The 13,888-nt window shown below is 46.8% G+C and overlaps 1 protein-coding gene across 1 annotated transcript in view; it reads left to right on the forward strand.

The window, feature by feature from the left end:
- The first annotated feature begins 1,028 nt into the window (after window positions 1-1,028).
- The window catches only part of KNDC1 (kinase non-catalytic C-lobe domain containing 1), a 387,543-nt gene continuing 374,683 nt past the window's right edge, over window positions 1,029-13,888 (forward strand). Inside the window, exon 1 of the mRNA XM_063963294.1 lies at window positions 1,029-1,370. Coding sequence (XP_063819364.1) covers window positions 1,239-1,370 — 132 coding nt within the window. The 5' untranslated portion in view covers window positions 1,029-1,238. The remainder of the gene's footprint in view (window positions 1,371-13,888) is intronic.

The raw sequence follows: 13,888 nt of genomic DNA on the forward strand, positions 1-13,888 counted from the left end.
CACCCGTCGCAGATGCCAGGAAATCTCCATCTTATTACGGACAATCCCTGGCCTCTTCCCTCCCCTAAACGGTGGCGACACACCTCCCCCCAGACAGCAGCAGTCAATCACTGAGAGTCTGCTGCCGTTCTCCTTCCTACATCACAGGATCTATTCTCGCACATGTACAATGGGTCCTGTGCATGCACAAAGTAATGATAATCAGTACTTTGCTGCATGAGAACCAGCAGCCACCAAACCTGAATCAGGTCCACTAAACGATAGACATTCCGATTTGTCCGGAAACTACATATCGGTCTTAGATCGTTGTAGTGTGTACCCACCCACGATCATGTTTTATCGCAACAAAACATATCATGTCTGCTGATCTGATATTTCTGGCAGACCTGGAAGTGTGTACGCACTCCTCCAGTCACAATCTTACCAGCAGATGGTTTTACAGGAGGATTGTGGACTGTAATAGTGTGTACGTATGAAAGGGCATGTTCATTCGGACTTTCAGCCGTCAGTGAAATTGGAATAACGATCAGATCTCAAGTATGAGACTGTTTGTAGTGTACCCTGTCTTTAGGCCTGTTTCAGAACACGTCTCACGCATTGCAGATGTGGCAAAGATAAAATATTTCAGGTTTGTGTTTTACCAATACTTACAGCTTCTCTGCTTCAGTACTTTTCATGAAATTTTCATATACACCACATAAACACCATAAATATACCGGGCCATCTCCCTTACAGTATTGTATATCATGTATATTAATCCTCTGATGGGCTCAGATTGCAACAAAACATAATACATCATTTGGCTAGGTCACACTAACAGTGATCATGAAGGTTGGACTCCTATGACCAGGTCCAGGCTCATCATACAAGAAAACATTGCCATTATTTTATACCCATGTTTATGTTACATGTCTGCATGTTTAGCTCCTAGCAACAATAATACATTACTGTACATCCTAAGTTCTGTTCCTATATAGCTGCATACAGAGTGGCTGCTGCAAACCGGACAGCCGCCAGAGGGCTCTGCTAGGTGGGACACCCTGGGCAGCAGGCGTGCCCCCGCTGACGTCACGTTACCAGGTGACGGGAGAGACGCTGAGATTAGCAGAGATGCGGAAGCTGCGAGTCGCCGCGCATGCGCAGTGAGGGCGCCTGGGACACTCCGCACGATCTGGCTGCTGCAATAGCCGGGGACCTGGCAACGCTGTTATTAGGCGCGGGCAGGTGCTGCTGGGGGAATGGAGGAGGCCGAAGAGGTAGATGTGCCGGAGTATTATGTGGAGGAGGATGAGGAAGAAGAAGAAGAAGGAGAGGAAGGCTGTAAGGAGTTGTATGAATTCCAGCCTCTCCCCACGTTGCTGGAAGATGAGGTGAGGGGGACTTACGTCCATGTATCCATTCCCAGGTTATACGCACCCCCATCCATCCCTCCTAACCGGGCACATGCAGCCTGGGGTTCTCTAACTTTGCAGGAACTACAATGCCCAGCAGGCCCAGCCAGCCGCAGACTTGCATCCATCACTGGTAGCTCCACTACAGCCAGAGAAACTGGTCCTTTGCAGCCCTTCTGTGGCCTGTAGGCTTTGTAAATCTGCTACAATCCACTCATATCAGGATATATACATATTTATGTTACACATGCAGTGATAGACCATTCCTGATCTTAAAGGGACTGCTTTGCTTCAGTAATGTCTACTTGTGACCCGGCTCTAAATTATATTTTTGATATTCTTGTAAAATGTTGATGAGTTGTTAACTTCGTAATGCTTAATATGGTACTCTCTGGGGGTATGATACATTTTCATGCATGATACAGGCTTCAAGTTTGTGATTTCCGTGATGGGGCTGATTCAGAGTTGAAGCGAGTACTATAACTGCACTTGGGCAAAGCATGGCCCTCATTCTGAGTTGTTCGCTCGGTAAAAATCTTCGCATCGCAGCGATTTTCCGCTTAATGCGCATGCGCAATGTCCGCACTGCGACTGCGCCAAGTAAATTTGCTATGCAGTTAGGAATTTTACTCAGCTTTTTCATCGGTCTGGCGATCGTAATGTGATTGACAGGAAATGGGTGTTACTGGGCGGAAACAGGCCGTTTTATGGGCGTGTGGGAAAAAACGCTACCGTTTCCGGAAAAAACGCAGGAGTGTCTGGAGAAACGGGGGAGTGTCTGGGCGAACGCTGGGAGTGTTTGTGACGTCAAACCAGGAACGACAAGCACTGAACTGATCGCAGATGCCGAGTAAGTCTGAAGCTACTCAGAAACTGCTACGAGGTGTGTAATCGCAATATTGCGAATACATCGTTCGCAATTTTAAGATGCTAAGATTCACTCCCAGTAGGCGGCGGCTTAGCATGAGCAAATCTGCTAAAATTCACTTGCGAGCGAACAACTCGGAATGAGGGCCCATGTTTCAATGGAAGGATTGCAGATATACAATATATACTTCTAGGGGGACTTGGAGGAGTTTGAGGCACCTTGCCGCTGTGGGAATGCTTTTGGTACTGTTGCTCTGGGCTTGTGTATAGGGCATCTTCTAAGTTCTCTGGTGTAATTCATGCACATGGAAAGCAGAGTTCCCAATTCAGTAATTGTTCTTTAATTTTCACATCTGAAAGAGAAGAGACTTATCTGCAGCCTGAGCAGCCCCCTTCACCCAGCCCGATTCGTCTAAACGTGTTCACTCCCCTGTGGGGTAGCGAACACTTGTGAGTGAGATCCCACCTCCGTAAAGTGCGACGAATGTCGTGGTAATACGGCCAGGTGAAAAAGTCGCTGGCAGTTAAATTCTACCATAATGTTGTTAACATTTTCTATTCGGTAAACTGCCCCTCCGTTCTGTTGAGTTATAGTTGCTTAGGGTCAATTCAATTAGACTTGCCCGCGTGTCTGTGAGTGTAAGTGTGACTAAATGCTGCAATAACAGTAGCTTTGGACTCGCTGATTTTTGTGTGTAGTCCCAACTGGGGCTGTGAGTTCAGGCCGTGAGGGGGGCAAAGTAAGGTGCCGTTGATGGTATTTCCACGCCACTGCAATGGCAGCTCACCCCCCTCTTGCTTTATTGAATCCATCCATTACAGTTTATTCCATAATGTAGTTGTTCCTTACCACTTTGATGCCATATGACATGCAAGTTATTATTTTACAGTATTGTTGTACGTAAGTAAAATCAGAATTGAGGGTGAAGCCACAATCCCACATAGAAGTTTCTTTCTTTATATAGGAACTTTAATACCTTATTAAACATACACCTAGTTTTACATTAGCTATTACTCTTAACTATACTTCTATAAAAAAAAAAATTCTCCTTTTCAAAATCTCTCCTGATGGGAAACCACGTATTGCTGCCAGATAGACACAGGGCCTCGTTCAGAGATGGATGCATTTGCACGCCCGCTGAGTCTTTGTACGCAGCGGCTGTGCTAAAATATGTTAAAGCTGCAGGAGGCAACTTATGTATATAGACGCCACCTGCCGGCTTCTATGATCCTCTGCTGTGTCCAGGGGTGCAGCATCGGATCATCTGCATGAATATCGGCCATCTGAGTAATCCTCAGTTTACTCATGCAGCCAGGGCTAGTGACAGTGCTGCCATGGCATTCGGCACCATTTTGAAGGCGTGACATCGCCATTTTCTGAAAATCATGCTGTGGCTTAGGGGACACTACAACCATCATTGCAGACAAAGATTTGCATATGTGCAGTACATATCCTGTTCATGCAAACCACGGGCCAGTAGACAAAAATGCATTTGTCTTCATTTTTATACATTAGCATGCGCACCGTGGCTAAAGGGGACTGGAAACGTACCTGCCCTCGCAATGTGTTAATTGTGATAAGTTCCCTTTTTGTGATAAGGATGCATTGATGTTGCTGTGACATTGTGTCACATGATTACACATACTTGCCTACTCCCCAAGATTGTCTGAGAGGATCCTGAATCTCAGGTGGTCTCCTGAAGGCCACCTGACGACAGCTGGTCGCAGCTGCTCCCTTCCTGAGTAACGTGAACAATTCTGCCAGCCAATGACACAAATCGTGCTGAATTGCATTGTGGCCCCACCCCCATTTCCAATGCTGGTAATTGCGGCATTGTATAGTGGGAGGCGGGACCACAATAACAATCTCATCATCACACCTCAGGCACCGCCCACTTGTCTGTGACATGCCCCTGAAGTGTGCAGCACTGTCAACTTGTAGCAACATCAAAGGTCGGCATGTAGCAACTTTTTGCTGCTTTTGCGATCAACTTGACGCCGCCTATGGGGGAGTGTATTTTAGCATAGCAGGGCTGCGATCGCTTGTGCAGCCCTTCTATGCTTAAAATGTTTCCTACAAAACAAGACCAGGGTAAGAGTTACTTACCCTGTGCAACGAATCCAGCAACGTAGGTCCCGGGATTGACGTCAGACATCCGCCCTCCAATCGCCTGGATCCGCCTGCGTTTGCCTCACCACACCTGGAAAACGGTCAGTTGACGCCCCGGAGCGTCTCCCGCCTGTCAGTCTTCATGCGATCGCCGCTGCAATCACTTTGCGCTGGCGACGTCGCTGCCCGGCGATGACGCATGTGTGCATTGCTTGCGCCGTGCAGCCGCAGTCCCGATCTGTTCGCACTGCAGCGAAGAACCGCTGCGTGCGAACGGGTCGGAATGACTCCCTATATGCAGGAATTACAGGTGGGTAGAGGTAAATGTAAGGCACACTCTTGAGAGGAATAAGGGATATATAGATATCAAGGAAAACTATTGGATTGATTCAATTGTTTTTGGGCATCTAAAAATCCTGTCTGGACTGGACTTTTTTGACGCCCAAACAGTCACAATTCAATTGTGTTTGGGTGCACATCGCGCATGTTGTGCCCAAACAGACTGGGTTTTGCCACCTAACACGACTATACCCTAAACTTCCTGCTTTGGGCGTCCTAACGCCCGAGTTCCCACACCTTTGTTTCTTAATTAGGTGGTCAATGTTGTGTTTTTCCATATTTAAATATATTTTATTTGATAAAAGTTCTTTGAATGTGTTGTTAATGATCTCAGGACACAGATGGATGGGGCGTTTCAATTTTTTGCAGCACCTCCTACTAGGCATCAAAATTTATGGGCCCACAACAGAGCAATTTAGTCCAGCCACTCAGCCACGTAAGATGCGTTTCTTCTCACAGTCTCCTGAAGTGATAGAAGATAAGTGTGCAAATGGGCACCTGAACGGAGCAACAAATGAATTGCAACATCGGGTGCCTATTGGTATAGATGCCTAGCAGGGGGCTCCCAAGGCAATTGAATCCCCCCACAGTTTGCTTTATGACAGGTCTTCCTAAACTCTGTTCTCAAAGCAACCCAACAATCCATGTTTTAAGGATATCCATGCTTGTGCACAGATTGTTGTACATGGATATACTTAAACCTGGACTTTTAGGGTACCCTGAGGACTACGTTTTGGGAACCTCTGTCTTATGAATATTCATTAAACTAGTATGGGACTGCATCCAAGACGGACGCAGTGTCTATGTTCTTGCAGTTGAGCAGTTTTTTATACTGCTGCACATGTGCGGAAAGTCCTAGAAACCCTCACTGCACATGCTTGCAGCCAAGTGTCTGATGGCATTCGCAGTTGTGTACAGCATCGCAAACGCTTGAGAAGGAGTTTGTGTTCTCCGGCCCGTTTCAGGGTGGAGACTGGGAGGTGACCTAAAGTGAGCACAAAAAGGGGGCGTTTCATGTGCATGTTATGGGAGTGTTACAGGCAGCAGCATTCCTAATCACAAATCCACTGCGTCAGAGGCCATGTTTTAATTTAAGAGCGTAACCCCTATGTAGATGTTGAAGGTACAACCAATATTGCGTGGATGTTGGAGTGTTTACACTCTCTATCTCCATCGTCCACACCACGGACCTCAAAGTAGACATCTCAGCACTTGTATACGTCATCGTATGGTGGAGCATAAATCAAGCCCTTTATTTGTCCTATTTCAGAGTTGTACACAAACCAATGTGCTTGCAGGTGAGTATCAGCCAACTGTGCATTGATTTAAGTGCCTGCGATGGTCAAGTGACCTTAGGGCTACTCTGAACTTTGATAATTGTTTGAGCTACGATTGATGCTCGCACTTACAAAGCCGCTGGTGCGAATCTCCATATAGGGGGTCATTCCGAGTTGATCGCTCGCTAGCAGTTTTTAGCAGTTGTGCTAACGCTAGGCCGCCGCCCTTTGGGAGTGTATTTTAGCTTAGCAGAAGTGCGAACGAAAGGATCGCAGAGCGGCTACAAAAAAATATTGTGCAGTTTTAGAGTAGCTCCAGAACTACTCAGCGCTTGCGATCACTTCAGACCATTCAGTTCCGAATTTGACGTCACAAACACGCTCTGCGTTTGCCCAGCCATGCCTGCGTTTTCCCTGGCACGCCTGTGTTTTTCCGAACACTCCCTGAAAATGGTCAGTTGACACCCAGAAACGCCCACTTCATGTCAATCACTCTGCGGCTTCCTGTGCGTCTGAAAAGCGTCGCTAGACATTGTGTAAAAATACATCGCCCGTTGTGAAAGTACGTTGCGCGTGCGCACTGCGCCGCATACGCAGAAGTGCCGCTTTTTCACTTAATCGCTGTGCAAACATTTTTCACTAGCGATCAACTCGGAATGACCCCCATTGTCTCAAGTGGTTTCAGCATTTCCGCACATTAGCTACGTACAAATTCTCAGCTGTGAATACATTAGCGCACATCTCTGAATCTGTGAAAACAATGAAGAAGTGAGCCAGTAGAGAAGTTGCCCATGGCATCCAATCAGCATTGAAGTAACATTTATCAAGTGCATTCTATACAATTATAGATAGCTGCTGATTGGTTGCCATGGGCAACTTCATCCTGTTCACTGCTGCGTGCATCTTCCCCTATGAATTTAGCATTTGCTACTTACACTGTAATGCCACATATACTGGCATAAGCTTGGTGCATGTAGCCCTGGGCCAAATGTAATAAGCCTTAAAAAGTGCTAAAGTACCAGCCAATCGGCTTTCTAACTGCCATGTTACAGGATGTGTTTGGAAAATGACAGGAGCTGGTTGGTTGGTACTTACTCTTTATTACTCTCCTCTTGATCACTTTTTAAGGCTGAATACATTTGAGCTCCTGGGGGTAAATTTACTAAGATGGGAGTTCTATTTAATATAAGATGTTGCCCATAGCAACCAATCAGATTCCAGTTATTATCTTCTAGAAGGTGCTAGATAAATGAGAAGTAGAATCTGATTGGTTGCTATGGGCAACATCCCATCTTAAATAGAACTCCCATCTTAGTAAATTTAACCCCTGTTCTTTCCTGGGGTAAAACTGACACATCCTGTTCTGCAGGCTGCACAAAATGCATGTTGATTTTTCTGGCAACATTCGGCACCTGCTTTTATTCCAACATTATAAATAGTTAATCTCTTTAAAAAAGGAACTTCTCTGCAGCCAAAATGTCAGGATAAATACGTACTAGTAATAAGTTCTTGCCTGTTGCTGTTGGCGTCTCTTAAGTGTTTCGTAAGACAATTGCAGTCTGCTCAGGAATTTAGGAAACTTGGAAGATTCCGTGTCAAATTAGTAACTTTTGGCCAGATAGACTGTAACTGAGCTATCTGCATTTTGTTTCTACCTCCTCCTAGTCACTTGTGTTTCCCACACAAGTCGGATACACACTAGGCGATAAAAGCTCCGATCTGACAAAGCAACTATTGGCTGATTGTACTGATAAGGATGGCAAAAAGCCGGACAAACTGGGTCCGTCTTTTTGCCATCCGGGAGGGTCTTTCACACACAACGGCTTTGAGCCGTGTGTAATGCTGTGCGTATACGCGGCGGCTAAAAAAAACGTGTGTGTGTGAAAGCTCCCCTTCACACACACGGTTCACTGCTTACAAAGACGGCTCGGCCCCGGACCGGCAGCCAGACCTTCCAGTGGATATTTTCGGTTGCAACACGGCAGCCGTGCTGTCCCGTGCCGTGTGAAAGGACACATTGCTCTGGATGTGTCTCAGCAGCACGGCCGTGTCAAAAAGCCGTCCAGGATTTTGCCGGGCGGCGGGAGCCGGCGCGTGTGTTACAGCCCTTAGGCCTGTTTCACACACGCCGGTTTTGATCGGACGGCAAAAAGCCAGGTATAAGTTGTCCATTTTTTTGGGCTGGTCGGCAGTGCCTTTCACACACAACGGCTTTGAGCCATGTTTAATGATGTGCGCATGCGCAGTAGTGACACAAAAAACCCAGTGTGTGTGAAAGAGGCCATTCACAAACAGTCCACTGCCTTCAGGAACGGCACGCCCACGTGGATATTTCCGACTGCACCACGGCAACCGGGCTGTGGGCTTATGTATTCATTACAATCCTGACACAGCAAAAAGCCGTTCAGGAGTATTCCATGCCGGCTAATGTGAAAGGGGCCTTACTCTCCTGCCTGTCTGGACTAAAAAAAAAAAAAAAAAAACGTTCTGTGTGGCAATACAAGTCTTATTGTGTTTAGAAGTAGGGTGTACAGTCCAGCCCCCCACCCCCATATATATTCTATATTGGGTACATGTGTGTACACTTGTGGGCTGAGACTCCTTCAGCTTGGACTACACCTCTCTCATCTGTCCTAGTTTGCATACTTACCTGTGTGGTCTCCGCAGCTGTTATGTTTAGGCTGCAGGGGTCGGGGGAGGGTTAGGCTGCGGCCTTGGGTGGTTAGGTTTAGGCTGAGGGGAAGGGAGGTTAGGCTGCAGGTGGGGGGAGGGTTGGGCGGCCAAAGAGGTAAGGTAATTATACTTACCTTCCCCTCTCTGGATTCCGAACTTCAGGATGCTGCTGTCGGTATTCTAACCGCCGGCAAATCATACCCAACCTCTCAGATACCTACACACACTGCTGCAGAAGACCAGCCTGTCTGGAAGAAGACAGAGCTTCAGAAGCTGAGTAATTAAAGAATAATGGTTTCCAGAGCAAGTTCTTCAAGAAATCACTGCAGCTCATTTTCTCTCCTTCAATTGAATAGGAAAGACAATTGAATTGTGCTCCTTAAACTGCTGCTAGTTACTAGTGCGATGCCTTGGGGCAGTTGGGTTGTGCTGACCCAGGGTGTTTCGTGCTCTGGACTTGAACCTTAGGAATGTTAGGGATCCACCTGTTGAGGTTACTTGGCAGTTCTAGGTGGGCTCACATTTGTGGTCAATATTATATTAAGAATCTCAATTTTACTCCACGTTAAATTATAGAATTTATTATCTGTTCTAATTGCCAGTGTTCTTAGTGTTTAGCGTGTGCACCTGCATTTTCTTTTCTTTTTCTGGATGGCACTACAAGTCTTTAGCATGTTAGCACCTCTTATTATGTTTAGAAATAGGGTGTGCAGTCCAGGTCCCCCATATATCTTGCCTGTCTGGTTGATTTAGAATGTGCAGGGGGCGAGTAAATTGGAAAGTAATTAGCGTAAAGGCCCCCATACATCAGCAATCACAATAAAACTATCTTCAGATTCTGACCCCCCCCCCTCTTAGGGGCCCTATACACTAGCCGATCCGCCGCCGAGCTGCCCGACGGCGGATACGGCCGACGAGCGACCCGGCGGCGGGGGGCAGTGACGGGGGGAGTGAAGTTTCTTCACTCCCCCCGTCACGCGGCTGCATTGAAGTGCAGGCAAATATGGACGAGATCGTCCATATTGGCCTGCATGCACAGCCGACGGGAGACCAGCGATGAACGAGCGCGGAGCCTCATCATCATCATCATCATCATCATCGCTGGAGCCTCCACACTTAAAGATATGAACGAGTTCTCGTTCATTTATGAACGAGATCGTTCATATCTTTCCAAAAATCGGCCAGTGTGTAGGGCCTATTAGATTTAAAGATTCCCCAATCCACCAATCTGCACCCATACATTGCAGATATTTTTCGGTGATTTATAGATCATTTTCAGCAAATACAGATCGCCCAATCTTGAAAGGCTCATAGTTTACTAGAAACGGTCAGCAAATCTGCTGATTGTTACCATACACTAGCAATCTACAGCCCCAAAATGATCTGGGAAAGCCAACATGTTGGACAACCTGATTTAACAATCCCAATCGCTTTTTGGTCTGAATCCGCGATCTGCGTACCCCATACTTTGCAGGTTTATTTGCACAATGGCAAAATAGCAAATTGCCCTAATCGATTGCCAATGTATGGGGATCTTAAGGAAAAAGCTGCCGATAGCTAGTTTGAGGACTCGCTCTAGAATTGCCAACTCATCAGCTTAATAAGGAACGCCTATGAATTATACATGTTTTGTAGCTGCCTGATTAGCACCAGATGAGATGATTACCTCAATTCTGCCTCCTTATCACACCTGGTCCCAATAAGCCAGACCCAGAACCTGTGTAATTCATGTGTGCCTTATTAAAGAGATGAGCTTGGCATCCTTCCATCCATCCATCACACGTGGAGATGAACATGCTCAGTGCTGATCAGCAATCTAATGGCATTTGCAGCCTGCTCTGGCCAAATAAGCTGCTTATAACTGGACTAAGAGGGTTATTTAAGTATATTGTTGACTGAGATTTCAGCGTATGCTGTAATAATTTCTTCATGTTTGACACAAGTGAAAAAAATTAAAAAAATTTAAGAAAAGTGTAAAGTTTTATAATACAATGCAATAGATGCTTTTTAATAGTCCTGTAGATAATGTATATTAGAATGGGATGCGGTTATGTGATGCCGGGATCCCGAATGGTGAGTAGCCTGACTGTCGACAACCGTTTGTTCTGTGTAAGCTAATACGTGTTTGCATAGAGAATGTTAGTTTTATTGGAAAGGTAAAAGAATTGTTGTAAGGAGTCATATGCCCCTTAAAATGGCACTAAGCGATACAATTACAGAAGTGTCTTCATTCACACATATTGTCCAGTTAAATTAGCGCTGTCTTTGCATTGTTGGTGGATGCGCTGTGCCGTCCTGGAACGGCACATTGCATCTGAACTGAGGAACTAAATTCCCAAACGCTCAGCATGAAAGTGGATAGTACAGAGGGGCAGATGTATTAACCTGGAGAAAGCATAAGGAGGTGATAAACCAGTGATATGTGCAAGGTGATAAAGGCACCAGCCAATCAGTTCCAATATGTAAATTAACAGTTAGGATCTGATTGGCTGCTGCCTTTATCACCTTGCACATATCACTGGTTTGTCACTTCCTTATGCCTTCTCCAGGGTAATACATCTGCCCCAGTGTTTGTTGAGCTTCACTTTCTCTGTCCTGTGTTGTTCAGCTTTTCTCTATTTGGTTTGTGTATTAACTTAATGACATAATAACAGCGCTCTGTGTATGTTTGGTATGCCTGAGGGTTTCATCAGTTTAAAGTTAGTAGTTCACGTTATGTATTGTCACAATTTATTACAACTGGAAATGCACGTCGAACATTCATAACAATGAGCCTGGTTCAGGTCCTGACACAAGTGAGGGCACAGTCGCAAGTAATGTTTGGTACTTTGCGCCGGACTAGTACTGAACACGTACAATACAGGTCCTGTGCCTTTGGATGCACTTCGGGGGCAGACGTCAAGAGATTGACAGTATGCAGCCGTTTTGGGGGAGAGGAGAGGGTGGCGGCGGCAGTGCCAAGGCCAGGTTCTCTATCTTCCAATAGAGAGTTCCCGGCCTATAGGACGGAGCTGCAGCAGCAGGCTTGCAGGACCTCAGGGTTACTCAGATGGCCAATGGTGTCGCAGGTGATCCGATGCTGCGTCCTAGGATGCAGCATCGGATCACAGATGCATGCAGGAGGCGTCTACTTATACCAGACACCTCCTGCTGCATTAACATACTGGATCTGTGCATCACTTCCAAGTAAGCAGCAGTGATGCACCCTCCAACCACATCTGACTCACGCCCAATGTGCAGTAACCCTAACTGACCAATCACACACATGCTGTCATTGTCTACGTCGCTATGGGTTAATGATTGGCTGCTTTGACCAATGCAGTTAAACCAGAAACTGAAATGATCCATCCTGGTTTAACATTTATTTCTCTGACGTCCTAGTGGATGCTGGGACTTCCGTAAGGACCATGGGGAATAGCGGCTCCGCAGGAGACTGGGCACAAAAAGTAAAAGCTTTAGACTAGCTGGTGTGCACTGGCTCCTCCCCCTATGACCCTCCTCCAAGCCTCAGTTAGATTTTTGTGCCCGAACGAGAAGGGTGCATGCTAGGTGGCTCTCCTGAGCTGCTTAGAAGTAAAAGTTTAAATAGGTTTTTTATTTTCAGTGAGTCCTGCTGGCAACAGGCTCACTGCATCGTGGGACTAAGGGGAGAAGAAGCGAACTCACCTGCGTGCAGAGTGGATTGGGCTTCTTGGCTACTGGACATTAGCTCCAGAGGGACGATCACAGGTTCAGCCTGGATGGGTCCCGGAGCCGCGCCGCCGGCCCCCTTACAGAGCCAGAAGAGCGAAGAGGTCCGGAGAAATCGGCGGCAGAAGACGTTCCTGTCTTCAGATAAGGTAGCGCACAGCACTGCAGCTGTGCGCCATTGCTCTCAGCACACTTCACACTCCGGTCACTGAGGGTGCAGGGCGCTGGGGGGGAGCGCCCTGAGACGCAATAAAACATGTTTAAACCTTATATGGCTAAAGAAATACATCACATATAGCTCCTGGGCTATATGGATGCATTTCACCCCTGCCAGTTTTCCTAAAAAAAGCGGGAGAAAAGGCCGCCGTGAAGGGGGCGGAGCCTATCTCCTCAGCACACAAGCGCCATTTTCCCTCACAGTTCCGCTGGAAGGAAGGCTCCCAGACTCTCCCCTGCAGTCCTGCTACAGAATCAGGGTAAAACAAGAGGGGGGGGGGGGGGGGGGGCACTATTGGCAGCTAATATAAAACAGCAGCTATAAAGGGAGTAACACTTACATAAGGTTATCCCTGTATATATATAGCGCTCTGGTGTGTGCTGGCAAACTCTCCCTCTGTCTCCCCAAAGGGCTCGTGGGGTCCTGTCCTCTTTCAGAGCATTCCCTGTGTGTGTGCTGGGTGTCGGTACGATTGTGTCGACATGTATGAGGAGGAAAATGATGTGGACGCAGAGTAATTGCCTGTGTTAGTGATGTCACCCCCTAGGGAGTCGACACCTGACTGGATGGTCGTATTTAAAGAATTACGTGACAGTGTCAGCACTTTGCAAAAAACTGTTGACGACATGAGACAGCCGGCAAATCAATTAGTGCCTGTTCAGGCGTCTCAGACACCGTCGGGGGCGCTAAAACGCCCGTTACCTCAGATGGTCGACACAGACCCAGACACGGATACTGAATCCAGTGTCGACGGTGAGGAGACAAACGTAATGTCCAGTAGGGCCACACGTTACATGATCACGGCAATGAAGGAGGCATTGAATATTTCTGACACTACAAGTACCACAAAAAAGGGTATTATGTGGGGTGTGAAAAAACTACCAGTAGTTTTTCCTGAATCAGATGAATAAAATGAGGTGTGTGATAAAGCGTGGTTTTCCCCCGATAAAAAACTGCTGATTTCTAATAAATTATTGGCACTATACCCTTTCCCGCCAGAGGTTAGGGCGCGTTGGGAAACACCCCCTAGGGTAGATAAGGCGCTCACACGCTTATCAAAAACCGTCTCCCGATACGGCCGCCCTTAAGGAACCAGCTGATAGAAGGCTGGAAAATATCCTAAAAGGTATATACACACATACTGGTGTTATACTGCGACCAGCAATCGCCTCAGCCTGGATGTGCAGTGCTGGAGTGGCTTGGTCGGATTCCCTGACTGAAAATATTGATACCCTGGATAGGGACAGTATATTATTAACTATAGAGCATTTAAAGGATGCATTACTATATATGCGAGATGCACAGAGGGATATTTGCACCCTGG

The sequence above is a fragment of the Pseudophryne corroboree genome, chromosome 3 (assembly GCF_028390025.1).
Source record: "Pseudophryne corroboree isolate aPseCor3 chromosome 3, aPseCor3.hap2, whole genome shotgun sequence".
Lineage (NCBI taxonomy): Eukaryota > Metazoa > Chordata > Amphibia > Anura > Myobatrachidae > Pseudophryne > Pseudophryne corroboree.